This window comes from Scomber scombrus, chromosome 18 (genome assembly GCF_963691925.1).
Source record: "Scomber scombrus chromosome 18, fScoSco1.1, whole genome shotgun sequence".
Lineage (NCBI taxonomy): Eukaryota > Metazoa > Chordata > Actinopteri > Scombriformes > Scombridae > Scomber > Scomber scombrus.
In genome coordinates this window covers 8303793-8328130 of record NC_084987.1, presented here as the reverse complement: position 1 = coordinate 8328130, position 24338 = coordinate 8303793, and the positions used below count along the sequence as shown (strand labels likewise).

At 40.1% G+C, this 24338-nt stretch overlaps 2 protein-coding genes across 2 annotated transcripts; one reads left to right on the top strand and one right to left on the bottom strand.

The window, feature by feature from the left end:
* Positions 1-450: 450 nt before the first annotated feature.
* On the bottom strand, positions 451-5099 carry fkbp10a (FKBP prolyl isomerase 10a). Its single transcript, XM_062438687.1, has 10 exons — positions 4799-5099; positions 3969-4114; positions 3178-3367; positions 2924-3069; positions 1983-2172; positions 1750-1895; positions 1440-1629; positions 1032-1174; positions 777-940; positions 451-640 (listed from the first exon to the last, which is right to left on the bottom strand). The coding sequence occupies exons 1-10, from the start codon at positions 4987-4989 to the stop codon at positions 455-457; spliced, it is 1692 nt and encodes a 563-aa protein (XP_062294671.1). The 5' UTR covers positions 4990-5099; the 3' UTR covers positions 451-454.
* Positions 5100-7691: 2592 nt separating this feature from the next.
* On the top strand, positions 7692-23103 carry p3h4 (prolyl 3-hydroxylase family member 4 (inactive)). The gene is made up of 7 exons (XM_062439029.1): positions 7692-8135; positions 9506-9655; positions 9742-9913; positions 9996-10124; positions 10214-10359; positions 10560-10643; positions 22533-23103. Exons 1-7 carry the CDS (start codon positions 7692-7694, stop codon positions 22674-22676), a joined length of 1269 nt encoding a protein of 422 aa, XP_062295013.1. The 3' UTR covers positions 22677-23103.
* The last annotated feature ends 1235 nt before the right edge of the window (positions 23104-24338 follow it).

The following is a 24338-nucleotide window of genomic DNA, read 5'->3' as shown; positions in this document are numbered from 1 at the left end:
AGGCAAGAGGCTGTGTGTCACAAACTGTGGTAAAAACCCCAAATGAGATGTGTATTCTGGATGTGCTGTAAACGTGTACAAAGAACGCTCCCAAAACCTGAATAATAACATAATATATATCGTGTCTTAATCAGGAAAGGTTAGATTAGAAATAACTAATTTGGAATATTCAAACATAATATGCTGTTTACGTGACCCGTATCAAATTCGGAATAATAGTGGCATATTAGTGTGCATGTAAACGTAGTCAGTGTTGTGAAGCTTCATTTGAAGGGTTTGATATATTCCCCACAACCTATGAAACCAAACAGCCTAATTGCCTTCAACAGAGGCTCACCAGTGTTTCAGTATCTGAAAAACATTTTAAATATTTGCACGACAGTGTTGCTAAGGTGACAGTGCAGCCTTAGCCACTGCATGCTTGTTCTTGACAGTCACTCAAATTGTGTCCTCTTTACAACTCATCTCGTGCCGCTTGTTCAGACTCATCATCGTTAACTTTCAGTTCATCTTCTACAATCTTCCCGTCTTTGTTACGGTCCTGGTTGTCGAACATTTCCTTAATAATTCTGTTGGCATCGACGCCTGGCCGAAGACGACCTTTGCCCTCTTTAACCTGGAGCATGATGAAGGTGGAAAACTGGAGAAAAAGAGGAGATGGAGTTGTACTGTTAAAAAGACTTTCTACTAATTATTCTAAGATTGTTCTGCTTTAAAAAAGACACTTTTAGAGGGAAAAATTAGATTTGGTTAGGCTCAGACTGTGTGCTTCTTACCTCCTCTAGAGGGACCTCTTTGTTACCATTAAGATCCATAGCAGGAAAGAGAGGATCTGGGTCATCTTCCAGCCACAGAAACACATAGCCTTCTGGCACACCCTTCTGCAGATCCACCAACTCCAGCTCAAAGAAGAGCACCGCACTTTGCGGGACTTCTCCAGCTGAAGACACAGAGATAGAACATGAAATAGGGAAGTGTGTGCAGATAATAATAATATATGTAGAGTGATCTAAGCATTTCCAAGGAGTCACCTCCATTTTCTCCATGGCCCCAGTGAGGTGGAACAACCGCCTCTCTCCTCTCACCAACACACATGCCACTCAAACCTTTCTCCAGACCCAGGATCACGTTGTTTGCTCCAAGAGTCGTGGTGGAAGGTGAGCTATAGTGATCCCTGAAAACGAGCACACAGCTTGTTATCACTCTAAAGAGACAAAATGTTTTAAAAATAAAATAATCCAAGCTAATTAAGACTTTTCTGTGTATCAAAACCTCGGGCCATGCAGGCGTACGTGCTGTTGTCATGGATATGTAAATGGTATGATATCTGCAATTCCAGGCCCACAGAAATCTGTCAGACAAGGAGCCAGCAATGATTACATGCAGCGAAATCAGCAGGAGGATGCAGTGTAGTAGATTGAACAGCAGAGGGAGCTCACGAGGAGTACAGAAGGGTGCCGTCCATCAAGGAGCAATTATAACGATACTGAATCAAATCATCGGCCGCGCTTGTCATTTTGCATTCCTGTGGCTTGTGGGTCACTTTAATCTCCACTGGATCTCTGGGGTTGTGGAAATCAATGACGTGGATGTCAAAGACCAGCACAGCAGAGCCAGGAATGAGTTCTCCTAAAGTCAGGGAATATAAAAATAAACAGGGCAGTGTTGAAAACATAAATAAGGCATTCAGTGGCTGTTTTTTTTTTTTTTTTGCACCATTCCCAGTGTCTTTTCACGTGTCAAACTCACCAACTCCATCTTCACCATACGCTAAGTGAGGAGGCACAATAATCCTCTTCTTCTCTCCTATGCACAACCCATGCAGAGCTTTATCCATCCCTCTAATGACATATCCCATGCCAATGTAAGTGTTGTAGGTGGTATTTCGCTGGTAGCTGTCAAAGCAAGAGTGACAGTCTTCTTTAAGTCATTCTGCTTACACTGTATTGCACTTCTGGAAAAAGCTAAATCTCAGTTTTTACCTTGTGTCGAAGGGAGTACCATCCTGGAAGGTGCCGTTGTAGTGGTAGCGGATGTAATCTCCGGTCTCCGTCTTGCGGGTGCAGATTTCAGGCATATGTTTCACCTCCATGATCAGATCATCTTTAGGGTTGAACACATCAACCATCAGCACTTCAAACACCAGCGTAGCCTGAGGAGGGACCTGAGTTCCTGTTGGAAAAAAGTAAGATCAGCCAAGTGTTAAAGTCAAAGCATACTCTACATTTTTTCTTTTCACTTTCCAGGCAGACCTGTTGTCCTTTCTTGCCCTGAGACCCTTCTTGCAGTGACTTGCAGAGGCAGAGAGGCTTACGTGTCATTAGCAATAACAATGCAAGAACAACTCGTGCACCCAGAGGGTAAAGAGTAATAAACATGGACACTGAGAGAAGGAGAATGCCAGCAGTTGAGTCTGATATGTCAGTCTGATACAAAAACACACCTCAGTCTCGGTTTTCAGCCAACAGATAAAATGCTGACTATAGAAGACCTACCTAATGTACTTGATTACAGGTATTTGCTGGCAAATGTGCAGGATCATTTTCATTTTCTGAAATCAAATGGACCCAACCCTCCAATATAGTAAATCATACTAAAAGCTTATAGTGTGCTTTGGATAATGGCCTGCAGTAATGAAAATGATATGCAACTTGAGATTATTCTGCTAACATTCTGCAAAACTAACTCATTACGCTTCCTTAATGAGGCTATTAATGAGACTATGAAGAGGCTACGGAGCAGTTTTTTTTAATGAGTGGGTTCCTGTTTTGTTTGGACCACACACGCACATAAGGACACACGTGTACACGGGTGATGTGAAACACAATCCTGCCACTGGTTTCATACTCCACTGATCTACAGGTGGCTGAAATCCACCAAGTAATACAGCAAGCCATGTGTTAGTATTAGTATTAGTTAGTACCGTATCCGTTTTCTCCATATGCCAGGAAGGGTGGGACGATGACGATCCGCCTCTCTCCAACACACATGCCCAGAAGACCTTCTTCCATGCCTTTGATGATGTGGTCCTTCCCCAAGTAGGTGTCATAGGTTCTATTCCTCGAGTAACTAGATTAAACACAGGTCAAAATGCTTCTTAAAAAGCACAAAAAAAGGAAAAGTGACTTCGAATTCCAAACACTCGACAACACTGTAATAAAAATGCAGCTGTCTCACCTGGAGTCGAAGGCTTCACCATTCAGCAGGGTGCCGTTATAGTGGTAACGCAAAAAATCTGATGCCACGGTGGTGCGGTTGCAGCTCGGTGGCTTGCTGATTGTGCGGATCTGCACCTTATCCTCAGTGTTCCAGATGTCCAGTAGGAGGACATCATACACCAACACAGCGTCAGGAGGAATAACACCACCTGTCAGATTAATAAAAAGAAAGAGAATTTTCCATGTTTAGGGCCAAGCACGGGCCTTGAGGTCCCAGTAAGGGCCACGCTATCATCTTTGCAGGGAGACATACTGTTTCTCTCCTTGAGACGGTGAAGGCAACTGTCTGTGGTGTTTTGGGGAATGTAGAGTCACTTTGATAACAACATGGCTCAACATTTCTGTGGCAAGGTCAGATTTATTTGACTCCCTAAACTAACAGATCGGTAAGTGTGTTTCCTTGTTTGTAGAATAACAAACCAATGAGCTAATTCCATTACTGTAGATGCATTGAGTTTGCCTGTTTGTGGGCATTGAGTGTCTGTGGTAATATCTGTGAAGACTATCCACGGAGGACAGTTTCCTCAGAATCGTGGTGGCATCATGCATCAGACAGGTGTATTGATAATACTTTGATTCTTCTTGGCCAAGCTCCAATAAACATTTTCAGAGTAAGACATCCTGGGCTCCTGGGCATTTTCTCCACTGCTGAGATTAACCATAGACAAACAAAATTCTCCCTAAGAACACATACATAGATTAGCATAAACCAACACAAATACTGCCACCGACAAAGTGCTGTTACTGCACCTGTTCCTATGCTTCCATAGGCCAGGTGTGGTGGGACTATGACCTTCCTGCGTTCATTGACACACATGCCCTGAAGACCCCGGTCCATCCCTGTGATGAGTCTGCCGAGGCCGACCTGACTGATGAAGGCTTTGCCTCGCTTATAACTGTGGAGAGAAAGGGAGAAGTGGATCAGAGTGTGTAATCAGTCCATCAAAGGTAGAAATGTTGGTGGATATTATGAAAATTATAGGTAATCTGAGTAACAGACACTTTATAATGTGTTTAGAGGGCTCGAGACATGTTACTTTGCACATTTTATGGTGCAGCAGCATTATTTAAAAGGATTTTATTATCTTTGTGGCTTTTTTATTTTATTATAATTTTGCAAATCTGTGTCTACAATACATTTTTTGGATGCTAAATGAATATGCAATGATGAAAATAGAACACCCTAATAACATAGCAATAGAGTCTGTTTAGGTTTTCAGTGTTGTATTTAGGCAATTACGTTGCTAAACAGTTAAGAGGGCTAAATATGTGATTGACACATCTGCAGTTCTCATTTTAGCTGCAGATAATTGCCTGTCAGCTTAAATCAATCAGATGAAAACTGCTGCAGGATGTTGTGGTTTCTGTACTTATTCAGGTGATGCTCAAAACTTAATGAAAGGATAATGCAATCTTACTATCTTACTTGAAATAGTAACATAATAACATCTCTGAAAAATGACTAAAAACATTACATGCTAAAAGCTTTATTTTAAACATAAAACCAAATATTCATGATGTGGACACAGTTTATTTATGCCACGAATGAGATCAATAAGTATTTGGCTGGATAACTTCACCTGGAGTCAAATATTTTCCCGTCTTCATGGAAGCTGCCGTTAAAGTGATACCGGATGAAATCCTCCGTTTGCACCTCCCGGGGACAAAGTTTCGGGATGTCGTACCGATCCACGACCACGTCCACTAAAGGCCCGGGGCTGCAGTTTACAACATGCAGGACAAGAAACACCAAGGATACGATCAGGTCCATTTTCTGGGAGTTTTGACAATGAGTGCGGAAGTTTGCAGAGTAGAGGGAGCTCGTACTGCCTGCCAGCGGGGTGATGCGGTTCAAGAAGCGGAGGAGCACCGCAAGAAGTCTGCAAGAATCCGACTGTGTGAAGCCAGCTGGAATAAGATGCACCACGTCCGGTTAGGATGAATGATAAAATAACAGCTTTCTATAACAACATAAAATAATGATAAGAAACTTTATTTGTATAGCCCCTTTCATACAAGAAATGCTGCTCAAAGTGTTTTACAAAAAAAAAAAAAGCACCTTTTTTTATGAAAAAAGGCATGAAATGAACATTAAACATAAAAATAAGATTTAAAAAAACCCAAACAAAAGTGATCATACACAGAATACATAAAACGATTTACAGTTTTACATTTCGATGTTTTGTTAAATGCATTTTTGTTGTTTTTGACTCTGGTAGGTCCACATTGAGGACTGCTAAAAAATGACAATATTGGATTACTCCACTGAGGGAGAAAGTTGCAGGTGTAGAAATTCAGAATGATGAAAATGATTTTTCACCCTTTTCTGGTAAATGTATAATAAAATATAATCAGCTTTATTGATTCCAGCAGTGCAAGAACATAAAGTATAGAAGTAGGCTACCTCTTTAAAATGACTATAATTAATGCAATACTATACATGTTATGAACATTATGAACATGTATGAACATAAGCATGAAAACCTTAAATAAATAGGTACTCAATTCTGAAAATCTGCATAAATAAGTAACTTGAAAGTGTATGGAGGCAAAAATATGTTTGCCATGTATTTATGAACTCAAAAAAAAGAGGGGGACACAGGAAAGTTGTGAATTGTGTTTGCAGGTGGAAGTGTTAACAGCTAAATACAAATAATTTTTCGACATAAAGTTATCATGAATTAGAGCAGTGGTGCTCAACCCTTTTGGGGTCACAGACAAGTTGATACACATCAGACTGACGACCCGTATTTGATAAGATGTAGTCTCAGTGATCCCCATTAGATTACATATTTCTGGGACCCACTGGAACCTCCTCATGGTTCCTTGGGAGTCCCTGAACCACAGGTTGAGAACTGCTAAATTAGAGTGGAATAGGCAGGCACTTGAACAATTTTCTGGATGATGAAGCTCTTGGGAAAAAAAATACTGTAGATCGAACAAATACAAAGAATACAAAATAATGAATTATAGCTTGAGAAAAGTCAGCATAGTGTACAAGGATATATTACTTCAATAAAGGAAACAGTCCAATAAAGGAAACAATATTACCATTTAAATAATACATTTCTATCATTTAAAATACTGTTCTTTTACTTTGTGGGAAATCAACCAAACTTCCGGCCTTGTTCGGTCACTTTTTGTCCCTCTTAACACATCTGGGGGTCTTACTCCAGCGAGCAGGAGGAGTGGCCCCTGCAGGCCCCCGCCCACTTTTTAATGGAATTCTGCAAACGTGTAATGCCCGTCCTGGAGGCCTGGCCCCATGATTTCACTCACGTATGAGATGAACCCAAAATTATAACGTACGTCCCTATAATCTTAAATTCAATGTGGTGTTACAGTTAACTGTGGCCGGTTTATTTTTTTTATATTTTTTTTATATGCTTCTACACTTTGAGAAATCATCACATTCAGAACTGCTTATGAGCACATCTGTTTGCTGTCATGTCCTCTGGGTCCTAACAACCACCTAACTACCTAACCAGTCTGTGATGCTCCTTAAAATTAGGAGTGAAAAATCCCTCAGGTAGTGCAGACAAAAGTTAGACGTGCCTACTACTGATGTGTCAACTATGTAAAAGGATTTCCTGCTCATCAGTCCATGTCTCAGCTTGTCAGTTTGCTAGGAATGTAGGTAGATGATGCTTATAACCATATAGGCTGAAAAAGACTTTTTTTTAAATAATGAAAATGTGTTTCTTTATTAATACAATATCTGCTTACAAAATGAAAGCCAATAATAACATTTATAATAATTATAATGAATAATATCCTTGTATAAATGTTTAATTTCAGTTCATGGGTCTCTTGGGTGTTTGGGACCTGGAAAACACTGAGGAAAACTGGACCCTGACGCCTTCTTTGAGGTCCAAACTCAGACTGTGAACTTTGTGTCAAGCAAGACACAGTTAGCAGCTTTTTTACCGGAAGTGCAGACTTCTGCCTTCAAGTTAATTGTCAAGAGTTTGTCAGCTGCAGGGGAGCAACTAACAGTTAACTTGCACAACGGATTCATTTTCCTTATAATGTTGCATTATGTTTGTAAATGAAAGATGTCGCACTTACAATATGCCAAAGATGTTTTATTTTTTTGTATAATTTAGCCTTTATTTAACCAGGTTTGTCATCAAAGATAAGACAAGAACAGATTTCAACAACAAAATTAACATAACATCACATAGATATGACTCACATCAGACAAAACATTAACACACAGACAACATGGACTCAAAAATTCCCCAATTTTAAACCCCACCGTACCAATATTGTTGACTTGTGGTATAAGGCATAACTCGGTGCGGCTTTTATCTTGAAGGATCTTACCGGATGTTCATGTTTCCTGACTGTAGGTCGACGGCTCTCTCTCAGCCTACGTGCAGACAGACATGAGCATTCCCTGGTAAAGAAAGAGGAAGTTTCCCTGCTGGTCCATTCAAAACAAGAAGTCTCCTGCCGGAGCCGGTGAAGTTGATGATGCTACTGAGAGGCTTGTGTGTGACCTTTCTCCTCCTGGTCCTGGTCGACGCTCAGTATGAGAAGTACAGTTTTAAAAGTTTCCCCCAGAAGGACATCATGCCCCTAGACACTACGTACGGTTACGCGTTGGAGCAGTACGCAGCGCAGAACTGGGCAGAGAGCATCAAGTTTCTGGAGCTCAGCCTGCGGCTCCACCGGCTCCTGCGGGACAGCGAGGCTTTCTGCAGCAGCAGCTGTAGCTCCGTCAGCCGGGACAACGACACCCTCTTCTCCGACAACACCCTCCGAGTAGTGCACCACATTCTGCTGAGAGCTGCGTGCCTTAAAAAGTGCAAGGCGGACTTTCCCGTGTTTACACTCGCATACCCAAAGAGGGATTTATTGGAAAGTTTCGAGCAAAGGATACCGTATCGGTATATCCAGTATGCGTACTACCAGGTGAGACCAAAGGCTTGTGATAAATGGGGTGACCTAGACTGGATGCCCGGCCTTGAACAAGCCTGGAGTTACATTAAGTACTTTAACAGCAGCCTATTAATGCAACCTTGTGAGCGTAAAGTCCTGATACACTTTATGAGCTCAGAATGGAAAGTTTCTACCGGACATATTAGGAGGATTTGGCTGATATAAACTCCTTTTGAGTGTGAGAGTGCACCACAGGATCATATGTGTTTACTATTGTTGATATAACGGTGCGTAACGGAATCGCCAAACTAAACAAAAGTAGTGTGCAGTAGCTTCATCGGGGCAGATCCACTCGGTTTCACTCACCGAGAGGAAATTTCTAGACGGCGAGATGTTCAGTAGAGTTTCCCTGCTGCTTTTGTTGCGCCCTCCTGCCGACCAAGAAGCATTTGAGCATGTGCCACGTCTCTTCCAGTGTTCCCCTGAAACAATCCCCATATTATTCGTCTCTGCCAGACACATGGTGATGTAGAGTGAGGTGGACAAAGTTTGCTTACGATGCAAAAAGGCTGATTTACTGCAGACTGTCTTACATATTTGTTTAAAACTACCCCCCCCCCCCCCCCCCCCCTATTAAGTGTCTAATGATCTACAGGTTATTATAGACAGCATTCATTCAGGAACCCTTTAACTCCATCTGCTGTCATCACAGAGAAGGTCTATAAGTGTGAATTGAAAGGTGAATCCAAGCTCTGCAGTTGGTGGTCAAACAGCAGCCACATATGAATAACATGGCTATGATATTACTTTATATAGTTGTATTATAACACTGGGCCAAAAGGTGGATGAGCTCTATTCCTCGAGGGAAGTAGAAGAGCTGCAGTGATTAATCATAAAATCAATTAGTTGGTTGATAGAAGATGAATCGTCAACTATTTTAATAATCAATTCATTGTTTTTTAGACATTTTTAAGCAAAAATGCTAAAATTATCATGTTACAGCTTCTCGAATGTAATGTTTATTTAGTCGTCTATGAAAGGAAACAGCATATTTTTGGGTTGTATACAAAACAAGACATTTTAAGTTGCATCTCGGGCTTTTGGAAACTGTGATCAACATTTTTTAGACATCTAACAGACCAAATGACCAATTGATGAATTGAGGAAATAGTCAGCAGATTAATCAATAATGGAAATAATCGTTAGATGCATCCCAAGACAAAAAAAGTGAGTTGAGAGAAACAAGAAACTATGTGGTCTGACTTGGTGGTGATCTATCTATCTATCTGTGTTAGTAGTTGATGGTTCAAAGGGGTCAAAGGTCATGTTATCCAGCAATGGTAATAGAGTGTTTCATATTTTAGAAATCTTGAAAACAACTGAAACTGTGTCATTTTTGTCAGCTCAACAACTTGGAGAAGGCCGTAGCAGCTGCCCACACCTTCCTGAAGAAGAACCCAGATGATCCCTATTTGACCAAGAATATGAAATACTACAAGACGCTGTTTGATGTTGATGAATATCTCATCGACCACGAGGAGCAGCCGTATGAAGTACGTAGCTTAAATTGCTACATTGCACCAATTAAATTCATACTATTCAACTTCCACCTCTATAAATGCATCTCTTTGTTCTCCAGAGTGTGTTTTTGAAGAGTGTGGTGCTCTACAACAGCGGAGACTTCAGCAACAGCGCCCGAAACATGGAACAGGCCATCACGCAGTATTTTGAAGGATATAACCTCTGTTCAGCAGGCTGCGAGGGCTCGTATGAGATATTAGAGTACAAAGATTTCTATCCCACCCTAGCAGGTGAGTAAAGAGCAATTTGTTGCCGCTGCAGCTCAGTATCTTTGAGACAAGACAATGATTTCTCCCATCCTGCTTCCCTCAGATCTCTACACCGATGTGCTGAAATGTAAGATAAAATGTGAGGAGTTCCTAACACCCAACGTCGGAGGCTTCTTTGTGGAGAAGTTCGTAGCCACCATGTATCACTACCTCCAGTTTTCCTATTATAAATGTAAGAACTGTGACACAGACTCTGCTTTTTGAGAGCATTTTGTGTTATGCATTTCTCTAAAGGTGTATTATTTTTGTGCTTCTTCACAGTGAATGATGTAAAGAACGCTGCTCCGTGTGCAGCCAGTTATATGCTGTTCGACTCTAAAGACCAGGTGATGATGCAAAATGTAGCATACTATCGCTTCTACCGGGAGCAGTGGGGGCTGGAGGACAAGGATTTTGAACCTCGGCCTGTGAGTGGAACAACGATTTCATAGTTTGATCCATCTGTACTTCCAGGGATTTGGTGATTTAACCAGTAGCTGAGCTGACTTAGTATAAAGAAGATAGAAAACAAAGCCAGATTTATGAGCCATAAAACAGTTGGAAGTCGATTTGTTCTCGCCTGCTGCTTCAGTCAACACAACAGCTGATGTGACGTTTGTTTTTCCAGGAGGCCTTGACGTATTTTAACCAGACAACCAAGCAGAAAGAGATGCTGGAGTTTGCACTGAACTACTTACAAACAGATGACGAGGTATGTTTCTGTCCTTTTTTGCAACGAAGAGATGGTTGCAAATATACAGGAAAGAATTATTTTTGTACAGCAGAATGGCATTTTGAGCACAGCAACCACACTTAAAGGGGACATATCATGCTTTTTCTGTTATTTGTATGCTTTTATAATGTCGGATGTCTACATTTAAACATGTAGACATGTAAACTTGAGGTAAATGTATATAAAAATGCTCCCTGCAAGTCAAAAACCAGGGCTTTATCCTGCTTTATTGCTCTGTTTGCAAAGGCTGTCTAGATGGTAACCCTAGATTTGTGAAACCCTCACGAGCTGCTTCAAAATATAATTGTCTCGCTGTTTACTGATGTGACATGACCAAAGTTAAGGTATGTTTAGGTTTAGGCACAAAGAACACTTAGGTACTTACTTACACTTAAGGTAAGGAAAATATCACGGTTTGGGTTAAAATGATCACTTATAATGTGGTGTGGGTTAGTACTAGTTACAGCTAAATTACTACATCCTTACATATCTCATGTGAGTTACGAAAATCTAGTGTTACCATCTAGACACGACTGTTTGCAAAGTTACAGTCCCTATACAAACTGACATCCGTATTGTTGCTAAAAACGTTGCTAAAGTTGTTTCACGGGTTATTCGGATTGTCCACTCCATATTTCAGATCATATTTCAGCCCGAATATCTATGGATGTATTTGAGAAATTTCCATATTAGGAATAGGAGTAAAGAACAGGACAAATAAGTGAAATTATATTTATTTTGTTAGCTTACATGGAATCCTGAACAGTTAGAAGTATGTAAACTAATTAGAACAGAGTGGGCTTATTGGGAGTGGGGGCCTTAAAGAGACAGGAGGTAAAATGGCCTGTTTCAGGTTGAAGGGAAGGGCTGCATAAAGAGCCAGAATAAGATGAACTAGAAAATTCCAGGGAAATTTTGAGTGCCACGGGACTGCTGCCGGAACGAGTACACGATTTATTTCCAGTGTTCAAAAGTCACCCTGATCATATTCTGGTTTCGAGTATTAAGTACATCTTACTAGTCAGTATCAAGTGTAATGTACTTTATTCTCAACTTAACATCCCGGAAATATTAAGTAAATGTTAATCATATTTAAGCATAAATAATATTTATTTAAACTAATTAATAAAAGTGTACTTTAATTTTTTTCACAGACAGGAACATCACTGTTATGAAATTATTAAGTAAATCTTATCATGAAGAGAGTAGATTTTATTATACTTTTTTATGACTGGAATTCTGCTTGGAAATTGACTGGAAATAAATCATGTACTCATCCCGGTTCAAAAGTCACCCTGCATATTTAGTTTCGAGTATTAAGTACATCTTACTAGTCAGTATCAGGTGTAATGTACTTCATTCTCAACTTAACATCCCTGAAAATATTAAGTAAATGTTCATCATATTTAAGCATAAATAATATTTATTTAGACTAATTAAAGTCCCTGTAAAGTAAGAATAAATATGTGTTCTGAGTTTGACATACCACAGAAAAGTGTGTTGTTAACCACCCTGCCAAATGTGAATGATGAAAAAAATCGCCAAACATGTGAAGTTAGGCTTCAAAGTGGTGTAAAAATCAGCCTCTGGTCTCTGTCCCAAACGCTGTGGGCGTTCCCGCCAAATTCGCTGAAGCCCCGCCCCCTACCCAGTGTCACCTGTCAATCAAAGTCACCACCTCTGTGGGCGTTCCCGCCGAGTTCGCTGAAGCCCCGCCCCCTACAAAGTGTCACCTGTCAGTCAAAGTCACCACCTCTACCCTAAACATGGATGCTATTGCTGAGAGCCAGCTTGGTTAACTGACAAAATAGACAGACAGGAATCAGCCAATCACAGAAAAGTAGGTCAGTTTCCGCCCAGCAACAGGCTGTCAAGGACAGCAGAGGTTCTACGGTTGCTACGGTGATTTGAGAATCTGCTTGGAAAAAATTCTCAAAATGCCTCAGAATTTGGCTTCTGACAAGGTCCCGAACAATTCCAAACTATGAGAAAACCGTAACTCCTGTCCAAAAACCGAAAACACTGTGAGAGACACAGAAGCCGGCAGATTCTGACAGTGTTTATTTTATTCAAATATTCCTTAAAATGAGCGCGTAAGCTCAGTGCGATGACAGAGTGAGATTCTTTTGAAAAAAAACAGACGATTACATTACAGTCAATGGGGAGCAAGACAGGTATTGCCGCTGGACTCGGCCCCCCCGTTTAAATTTTGTGCAGACCCCGCCTGTCAACGTCACATTTTATGAGTCCCAACACCTATGTCTACATTTTGCCAAAAAATTATTTGTCTCCTTTTCACGGTTTGGCCGTGAGCTCGAGTTAGAAATAAAAATTAAGTTCATATTTTACTGCTTCTCACACTCAAGCTAACTGACGCTTCCACTCTAACTTTGAAGAAAAAGTGATTTCCACTCCTCGTTTGACTGCTCATAGTTTGAAAAGTGTACATGTTATGTAAAAACTGTTTGGTGTTTTGGAGAGAGCACAAGTTTTCCTCCGTTTTAAAGTTTGAATCACATTTCTACGTACAGGTATGAGAGAGCTAGGTGACTCTGAAAAAAGGAGAAATTTTGTGGTTTTAAAAAAAAATTCCCATTCATTTTCAATGGAGAAATTTCCCGGTATTTTGGGAATAACTCTGGGAAAAATTGGATTCTGGACATTCTGAATAATAGCACCCCTTTCCCGATCGAGCCGCACGTTTTGATGTATATATTGTAGGGGTTTTCTCAAAGCTGTGGGAGGAGTTACGCGCCGAAATTTGGCGGAAGAATAATAATAATACTAGAAAATTCCAGGGAAATTTTGAGTGCCACGGGACTGCTGCCGGAACGAGTACACGATTTATTTCCAGTGTTCAAAAGTCACCCTGATCATATTCTGGTTTCGAGTATTAAGTACATCTTACTAGTCAGTATCAAGTGTAATGTACTTTATTCTCAACTTAACATACCTGAAAATATTAAGTAAATGTTAATCATATTTAAGCATAAATAATATTTATTTAAACTAATTAATAAAAGTCTACTTTAATTTTTTTCACAGACAGGAACATCACTGTTATGAAATGAATAAGTAAATCTTATCATGAAGAGAGTAGATTTTATTATAGTTTTTTATGACTGGAATTCTTCTTGGAAATTGACTGGAAATATTCCAGTATTTCAATTCCAATATTCCAGTTAATCATATTTAAGCATAAATAATATTTATTTAAAGTAATTAAAGTCCCTGTAAAGAAAGAATAAATATATGTTCTGAGTTTGACATGCCACAGAAGAGTGTGTTGTTAACCACCCTGCCAAATGTGAATGATTAAATAGATGGCTAAATATGTGAAATTAGGCCTCAAAGTTGTGTAAAAATCCGCCTCTGTCTCTGTGGGCGTTCCCGCCAAATTCGCTGAAGCCCCGCCCCCTACCCAATGTCACCTGTCAATCAAAGTCACCACCTCTGTGGGCGTTCCCGCCGAGTTCGCTGAAGCCCCGCCCCCTACAAAGTGTCACCTGTCAGTCAAAGTCACCACCTCTACCCTAAACATGGATGCTATTGCTGAGAGCCAGCTTGGTTAACTGACAAAATACACAGACAGGAATCAGCCAATCACAGAAAAGTAGGTCAGTTTCCGCCCAGCAACAGGCTGTCAAGGACAGCAAAGGTTCTACGGTTGCTATGGTGATTTGAGAATCTGCTTGGAAAAAATTCTCAAAATGCCTCAGAATTTGGCCTCTGACAAGGTCCCGAACAATTGCATACTGTGAGAAAACCGTAACTCCTGCCCAAAAACCGAAAACACCGTGAGAGACACAGAAGCCGGCAGATTCTGACAGTGTTTATTTTATTCAGATACTCCTTAAAATGAGCGCGTAAGCTCAGTGCGAAGACAGAGTGAGATTCTTTTGAAAAAAAACAGACGATTACATTACAGTCAATGGGGAGCGAGACAGGTATTGCCGCCGGACTCGGCCCCCCCGTTTAAATTTTGTGCAGACCCCGCCTGTCAATGTCACATTTTATGAATCCCAACACCTATGTCTACATTTTGACAAAAAATTATTTGTCTCCTTTTCACGGTTTGGCCGTGAGCTCGAGTTAAAAATAAAAATTAAGTTCATATTTTACTGCTTCTCACACTCAAGCTAACTGACGCTTCCACTCTAACTTTGAAGAAAAAGTGATTTCCACTCCTCGTTTGACTGCTCATAGTTTGAAAAGTTTACATGTTATGTAAAAACAGTTTGGTGTTTTTGAGAGAGCACAAGTTTTCCTCCGTTTTAAAGTTTGAATCACATTTCTACGTGCAGGTATGAGAGAGCTAGGTGACTCTGAAAAAAGGTGAAATTTGGTGGTTTTAAAAAAAAATTCCCATTCATTTTCAATGGAGAAATTTCCCGGTATTTTGGGAATAACTCTGGGAAAAATTGGATTCTGGACATTCTGAATAATAGCACCCATCCCCCGATCGAGCCGCACGTTTTGATGTATATATTGTCGGGGTTTTATCAAAGCTGTGGGAGGAGTTACGCGCCGAAATTTGGCGGAAGAATAAAAAGAATAAGAATAAGTATGGTGAAGATTAATAGATGCCTCGGGGCTTCGCCCCGAGGCACTCCCCTCTGCAGTATTACTGCTGAGGGGAGTGCCTCGGAGCGTAGCACCCGTGGCACTAATTAAGTTTGAGCAATATTAAGAGATGCCTCGGGGCTTCGCCCCGAGGCACTCCCCTCTGCAGTATTACTGCTGAGGGGAGTGCCTCGGAGCGTAGCACCCGTGGCACTAACTAGAAAATTCCAGGGAAATTTTGAGTGCCACGGGACTGCTGCCGGAACGAGTACATGATTTATTTCCAGTGTTCAAAAGTCACCCTGATCATATTCTGGTTTCGAGTATTAAGTACATCTTACTAGTCAGTATCAGGTGTAATGTACTTTATTGTCAACTTAACATCCCGGAAATATTAAGTAAATGTTCATCATATTTAAACATAAATAATATTTATTTAAACTAATTAATAAAAGTCTACTTTAATTTTTTTCACAGACAGGAACATCACTGTTATGAAATTAATAAGTAAATCTTATAATGAAGAGAGTAGATATTATAGTTTTTTTATGACTGGAATTCTTCTTGGAAATTGACTGGAAATATTCCAGTATTTCAATTCCAATATTCCAGTTAATCATATTTATGCATAAATAATATTTATTTAAACTAATTAAAGTCCCTGTAAAGAAAGAATGAATATGTGTTCTGAGTTTGACATGCCACAGTAGAGTGTGTTGTTAACCACCCTGCCAAATGTGAATGATTAAAAAAATTGCCAAATATGTGAAATTGGGCTTCAAAGTTGTGTAAAAATCAGCCATGGAAGCCCCGCCCACTAACCAGTGTCACCTGTCAATCAAAGTCACCACCTCTGTGGGCGTTCCCACCGAGTCTGCGGAAGCCCCGCCCCCTACAGAGTGTCAACTGTTAATCAAAGTCACCACCTCTACCCTAAACATGGATGCTATTGCTGAGAGCTAGCTTGGTTAACTGACAAAATAGACAGACAGGAATCAGCCAATCACAGAAAAGTAGGTCAGTTTCCGCCCAGCAACAGGCTGTCAAGGACAGCAGAGGTTCTACGGTTGCTACGGTGATTTGAGAATCTGCTTGGAAAAAATTCTCAAAATGCCTCAGAATTTGGCTTCTGACAAGGTCCCGAACAATTGCAAACTGTGAGAAAACCGTAACTCCTGTCCAAAAACCGAAAACACTGTGAGAGACACAGAATCCGGCAGATTCTGACAGTGTTTATTTTATTCAGATACTCCTTAAGATGAGCGCGTAAGCTCAGTGCGAAGACAGAGTGAGATTCTTTTGAAAAAAAACAGACGATTACATTACAGTCAATGGGGAGCTAGACAGGTATTGCCGCCGGTCTCGGCCCCCCCGTTTAAATTTTGTGCAGACCTCGCCTGTCAATGTCACATTTTATGAATCCCAACACCTATGTCTACATTTTGCCAAAAAATTATTTGTCTCCTTTTCACGGTTTGGCCGTGAGCTCGAGTTAAAAATAAAAATTAAGTTCATATTTTACTGCTTCTCACACTCAAGCTAACTGACGCTTCCACTCTAACTTTGAAGAAAAAGTGATTTCCACTCCTCGTTTGACTGCTCATAGTTTGAAAAGTTTACATGTTATGTAAAAACTGTTTGGTGTTTTGGAGAGAGCACAAGTTTTCCTCCGTTTTAAAGTTTGAATCACATTTCTACGTGCAGGTATGAGAGAGCTAGGTGACTCTGAAAAAAGGTGAAATTTTGTGGTTTTAAAAAAAAATTCCCATTCATTTTCAATGGAGAAATTTCCCGGTATTTTGGGAATAACTCTGGGAAAAACTGGATTCTGGACATTCTGAATAATAGCACCCATCTCCCGATCGAGCCGCACGTTTTGATGTATATATTGTTCGGGTTTTCTCAAAGCTGTGGGAGGAGTTACGCGCCGAAATTTGGCGGAAGAATAAAAAGAACTAGAAAATTCCAGGGAAATTTTGAGTGCCACGGGACTGCTGCCGGAACGAGTACACGATTTATTTCCAGTGTTCAAAAGTCACCCTGATCATATTCTGGTTTCGAGTATTAAGTACATCTTACTAGTCAGTATCAAGTGTAATGTACTTTATTCTCAACTTAACATACCTGAAAATATTAAGTAAATGTTCATCATATTTAAGCATAAATAATATGTATTTAAACTAATTAATTAAAGTCTACTTCATTTTTTTCACAGACAGGAACATCACTGTTATGAAATTAATAAGTAAATCTTATCATTAAGAGAGTAGATTTTATTATAGTTTTTTATGACTGGAATTCTTCTTGGAAATTGACTGGAAATATTCCAGTATTTCAATTCCAATATTCCAGTTAATCATATTTAAGCATAAATAATATTTATTTAAAGTAATTAAAGTCCCTGTAAAGAAAGAATAAATATATGTTCTGAGTTTGACATGCCACAGAAGAGTGTGTTGTTAACCACCCAGCCAAATGTGAATGATTAAATAGATGGCTAAATATGTGAAATTAGGCCTCAAAGTTGTGTAAAAATCCGCCTCTGTCTCTGTGGGCGTTCCCGCCAAATTCGCTGAAGCCCCGCCCCCTACCCAGTGTCACCTGTCAATCAAAGTCACCACCTCTGTGGGCGTTCCCGCCGAGTTCGCTGAAGCCCCGCCCCCTACAAAGTGTCACCTGTCAGTCAAAGTCACCACCTCTACCCTAAACATGGATGCTATTGCTGAGAGCCAGCTTGGTTAACTGACAAAATAGACAGACAGGAATCAGCCAATCACAGAAAAGTAGGTCAGTTTCCGCCCAGCAACAGGCTGTCAAGGACAGCAGAGGTTCTACGGTTGCTACGGTGATTTGAGAATCTGCTTGGAAAAAATTCTCAAAATGCCTCAGAATTTGGCTTCTGACAAGGTCCCGAACAATTCCAAACTGTGAGAAAACCGTAACTCCTGTCCAAAAACCGAAAACACTGTGAGAGACGCAGAAGCCGGCAGATTCTGACAGTGTTTATTTTATTCAAATATTCCTTAAAATGAGTGCGTAAGCTCAGTGCGAAGACAGAGTGAGATTCTTTTGAAAAAAAACAGACGATTACATTACAGTCAATGGGGAGCAAGACAGGTATTGCCGCCGGACTCGGCCCCCCCGTTTAAATTTTGTGCAGACCCCGCCTGTCAACGTCACATTTTATGAGTCCCAACACCCATGTCTACATTTTGCCAAAAAATTATTTGTCTCCTTTTCACGGTTTGGCCGTGAGCTCGAGTTAAAAATAAAAATTAAGTTCATATTTTACTGCTTCTCACACTCAAGCTAACTGACGCTTCCACTCTAACTTTGAAGAAAAAGTGATTTCCACTCCTCGTTTGACTGCTCATAGTTTGAAAAGTTTACATGTTATGTAAAAACTGTTTGGTGTTTTGGAGAGAGCACAAGTTTTCCTCCGTTTTAAAGTTTGAATCACATTTCTACGTGGAGATATGAGAGAGCTAGGTGACTCTGAAAAAAGGTGAAAATTTGTGGTTTTAAAAAAAAATTCCCATTCATTTTCAATGGAGAAATTTCCCGGTATTTTGGGAATAACTCTGGGAAAAATTGGATTCTGGACATTCTGAATAATAGCACCCATCTCCCGATCGAGCCGCACGTTTTGATGTATATATTGTAGGGGTTTTCTCAAAGCTGTGGGAGGAGTTACGCGCCGAAATTTGGCGGAAGAATAAAAAGGGAACGAGTACACGATTTAATTCCAGTGTTCAAAAGTCACCCTGATCATATTCTGGTTTCGAGTATTAAGTACATCTTACTAGTCAGTATCAAGTGTAATGTACTTTATTCTCAACTTAACATACCTGAAAATATTAAGTAAATGTTAATCATATTTAAGCATAAATAATACTTATTTAAACTAATTAATTAAAGTCTACTTCATTTTTTTCACAGACAGGAACATCACTGTTATGAAATTAATAAGTAAATCTTATCATTAAGAGATTAGATTTTATTATAGTTCTTTATGACTGGAATTCTTCTTGGAAATTGACTGGAAATATTCCAATATTTCAATTCCAATATTCCAGGTAATCATATTTAAGCATAAATAATATTTATTTAAACTAATTAAAGTCCCTGTAAAGAAAGAATAAATATGTGTTCTGAGTTTGACATGCCACAGAAGAGTGTGTTGTTAACCACCCTGCCAAATGTGAATGACTAAAAAAATTGCCAAATATGTGAAATTGGGCTTCAAAGTTGTGTAAAAATCAGCCGCGGAAGCCCCGCCCACTACCCAGTGTCACCTGTCAATCAAAGTCACCACCTCTGTGGGCATTACCGCTGAGTCTGCGGAAGCCCCGCCCCCTACAGAGTGTCAACTGTTAATCAAAGTCACCACCTCTACCCTTATCATGGATGCTATTGCTGAGAGTTAGCTTGGTTAACTGACAAAATAGACAGTAAAGAATCAGCCAATCACAGAAAAGTAGGTCAGTTTCCGCCCAGCAACAGGCTGTCAAGGACAGCAGAGGTTCTACGGTTGCTATGGTGATTTGAGAATCTGCTTGGAAAAGATTCTCAAAATGCCTCAGAATTTGGCTTCTGACAAGGTCCCGAACAATTGCAAACTGTGAGAAAACCATAACTCCTGTCCAAAAACCGAAAACACCGTGAGAGACACAGAAGCTGGCAGATTCTGACAGTGTTTATTTTATTCAGATATTCCTTAAAATGAGCGCGTAAGCTCAGTGTGAAGACAGAGTGAGATTCTTTTGAAAAAAAACAGACGATTACATTACAGTCAATGGGGAGCAAGATTTTATTATAATTTTTATGACTGGAAATCTGCTTGGAAATTGACTGGAAATAAATCATGTACTCATCCCGGTTAAAAAGTCACCCTGCATATTTAGTTTCGAGTATTAAGTACATCTTACTAGTCAGTATCAAGTGTAATGTACTTCATTCTCAACTTAACATCCCTGAAAATATTAAGTAAATGTTCATCATATTTAAGCATAAATAATATTTATTTAAACTAATTAAAGTCCCTGTAAAGTAAGAATAAATATGTGTTCTGAGTTTGACATACCACAGAAAAGTGTGTTGTTAACCACCTTGCCAAATGTGAATGATTAAAAAATGGCTAAATATGTGAAATTAGGCTTCAAAGTTGTGTAAAAATCCGCCTCTGTCTCTGTGGGCGTTCCCGCCAAAATCGATGAAGCCCCGCCCCCTATGGAGTGTCACCTGTCAATCAAAGTCACCACCTCTGTGGGCGTTCCCGCCGAGTCCGCTGAAGCCCCGCCCCCTACAGAGTGTCAACTGTTAATCAAAGTCACCACCTCTACCCTAAACATGGATGCTATTGCTGAGAGCTTGCTTGGTTAACTGACAAAATAGACAGACAGGAATCAGCCAATCACAGAAAAGAAGGTCAGTTTCCGCCCAGCAACAGGCTGTCAAGGACAGCAGAGGTTCTACGGTTGCTACGGTGATTTGAGAATCTGCTTGGAAAAAATTCTCAAAATGCCTCAGAATTTGGCTTCTGACAAGGTCCCGAACAATTGCAAACTGTGAGAAAACCGTAACTCCTGTCCAAAAACCGAAAACACCGTGAGAGACACAGAAGCTGGCAGATTCTGAAAGTGTTTATTTTATTCAGATACTCCTTAAAATGAGCGCGTAGGCTCAGTGCGAAGACAGAGTGAGATTCATTTGAAAAAAAAAAGACGATTACATTACAGTCAATGGGGAGCAAGACAGGTATTGCCGCCGGTCTCTGCCCCCCCGTTTAAATTTTGTGCAGACCCCGCCTATCAATGTCACATTTTATGAATCCCAACACCTATGTCTACATTTTGACAAAAAATTATTTGTCTCCTTTTCACGGTTTGGCCGTGAGCTCGAGATAAAAATAAAAATTAAGTGCATATTTTACTGCTTCTCACACTCAAGCTAACTGACGCTTCCACTCTAACTTTGAAGAAAAAGTGATTTCCACTCCTCGTTTGACTGCTCATAGTTTGAAAAGTTTACATGTTATGTAAAAACTGTTTGGTGTTTTGGAGAGAGCACAAGTTTTCCTCCGTTTTAAAGTTTGAATCACATTTCTATGTGCAGGTATGAGAGAGCAAGGTGACTCTGAAAAAAGGTGAAATTTTGTGGTTTTAAAAAAAAATTCCCATTCATTTTCAATGGAGAAATTTCCCGGTATTTTGGGAATAACTCTGGGAAAAATTGGATTCTGGACATTCTGAATAATAGCACCCATCTCCCGATCGAGCCGCACGTTTTGATGTATATATTGTCGGGGTTTTCTCAAAGCTGTGGGAGGAGTTACGCGCCGAAATTTGGCGGAAGAAAAAGAATAATAATAAGTTTGAGCAATATTAAGAGATGCCTCGGGGCTTCGCCCCGAGGCACTCCCCTCTGCAGTATTACTGCTGAGGGGAGTGCCTCGGAGCGTAGCACCCGTGGCACTAATAAGTATGAGCAATATTAAGAGATGCCTCGGGGCTTCGCCCCGAGGCACTCCCCTCTGCAGTATTACTGCTGAGGGGAGTGCCTCGGAGCGTAGCACCCGTGGCACTAATGAGTTTAGTTTTTTACTGTAAATAATGCAAAGATATCTGAGTAAAGCTCTAGGATAAAGGTATAGACCTGGAAATGTGCATGATTTTATCTGATGAGGTTTTCAGATATCCAACGCCAAGATTATTTTTAACAGTACAAAGAAATTCCAGCAGAGACAAACATCTCATAAAACACAAACTATCTACATGACTAGACTAGACCTCTAAGCCTAAGTAGGTTTACAAGTTTCCGAAGTTAACAAATTCGTATTTTCATTCTTTAAAAAAAAGTGTAATATAAAAGTTTTGTAATTTAAACTTTTACCTTGTTAGTTCTTTAGTGTGGAGGAGTAGACTTAATGCAGGTTGCTGTTGAGGTTATGAACAGGGTTGTAAAAAAGAGAGAAAGAGGGGATGAAAGCTGCGGAAGGAAGGCGCGCGCAGGGGGGGGGGAGTCTGTGCTGTCCGCCAGCAGCGTGTGGTATGTGGCTGGGAGGTGTTGGCCACGGAGGCTGTGCCACATCCATTTAACTCAGGTCAGCTCCTCCCAGCTTCAACACACTGCCTGGACCTGAGAGAGGGGGGGTAGAGGGGGAGGACTGTGAGACAGTTTAGGCTGAATTACAGAGATCACAACTGACAGATTTATAGACAATGAAAGGAATCAAAATTACCAGATGGAGTGAAAGTAAGAGAGGAATGCTTGCTTGATGTTGACTGTGAGTGTTTCTTATTTTAGGATGAAGTAAGTCCAGAAGAAGCGGTCACCTCTGAGCAGCCGGACGCAGAGTTTGAGGGTATGGGAGACTACGAGGAGTCCTTCCTGGCTGAGTGGTGGCAGGAACCCAAAACTAAATGGGACACTGGAGAGGTTGCAGACTGATGTTCGTCCTCGTCCTCTGTGAAGAACGCTTCCTCGTACAGCTCTGTCTCACCTCTCATGACGACATACCAAAGAACATTGACGTCCCTGCAGACAGGCCTACGACCCCAACAGTATTTAGCAGAAAAGGCACAACTTAAACACAGTTGTGCACATTCAAATGAACTTATGTTGATCAAGATCACAGATTGACGTGCTCTGTATTGGCTGTCATCAGCCTTTTATAACTGTTACTTTTGTAATAAGTCAGTAGCCTGTAAGCCTGCAGTATAGTGTACTGGTTAATGACTTTTCTAGTTTTTATTTAATGTTCTGCAGATGAAAAAGGATGGTGAGGGGGCTTTTCTTGCGCTGAACAATTTGTCAACCACAGAGTGGGTTGTTGTTGAATTAGGCATTAGCTGCAGACAATGTGCTCATAATTAAAAGTAATATTTTAATATATATTGTGTTGTTTTGTCGCTAAACATGCATCAAGATGCTATTATTTGATTTCATGGACTAAATGATTAATCATATCAAATAATATTAATGGATTTTATTAAAATGCTACTTTCAGCCCTAGATTACATGTAAAAACAGATTTTACACTTTACATCTTCACTTATTGTTTATCCCATACTCACTATAATTTAAGAGCAAGATTATGATGAGATTAAGATGATTATAATATTTAAAATAAGCAGAAAACTGAAGCGTAAGACTCTCAAGTCTAACCGTTAATTAAAATCATCAAATACCAAGACAGAAAGGCAGCAAGATGTGAGAGTGGGAGGTGTGGTTTCATGTTTTAGTTTTTTATTTTCCCTTAATTTCAATCCATCTACAAGCCTTAGTTCATATCTTTCTTTAGTTTCAATTCAAAAAAGTTAGTGTCTAAAAATATGGGATACGATGCATCTCATTTTCTCTTTTTTCCCCCTTAAAATTTCAAAATGATCAAACCAATTGTATTTGATACCAACTCTGTACATATTGTAATAATAACAATAGTGCATCTGCCACAGTGCAAAGCTCAAACGAACCAAACTGACCTCATACACGCATACATAATCAGACAAGCTGCCTTCTCAACCCCGGGCTAGACCTTTTTAAATCTCATGTACAGTGGGGATCATTACAAAGTCTCTGGGCTGTGGCTTTCACCCAGGGCTCAGGGCTATCGACAAAATGTACAAAAGATTCATGACATTTCTGTGATAGCTGGAATGATAAGAGAGATGGCGAGACGGCTAGCTAAGCTTTTAGGCCACATTGAAAAATGCGTGGACAGCGTCAACTTCAGGAGAGAGATGCGAATCGTGTCAAGAGACCGATAACTATACGTTTGCTGAAACAGATAAAACTAGCTTTTAAATTTTTTTTTTTCATACAGTGCATTTAACATTCAGTATATCTTGCACATATTTACAAATAGGTGTGCATACAGTTGGCTAGTGCTCATTTTCTGTAGATACATGACATACAGTAAAAACAGTTGTATTCTTTATTAATGTGCTGCCTTTATGGTGCCATGGCTGCAGCGCACAACAGGCTGTAGAAAGAGATGATATTCTAGAGGTAAAAACCTGCCTATCTACCTGTGATAGGAGGAGTGTTAAAGTGTACATGGACACAACTGCCCCAAACACTAATGTAAACACACATACATTCTTCTCTTCT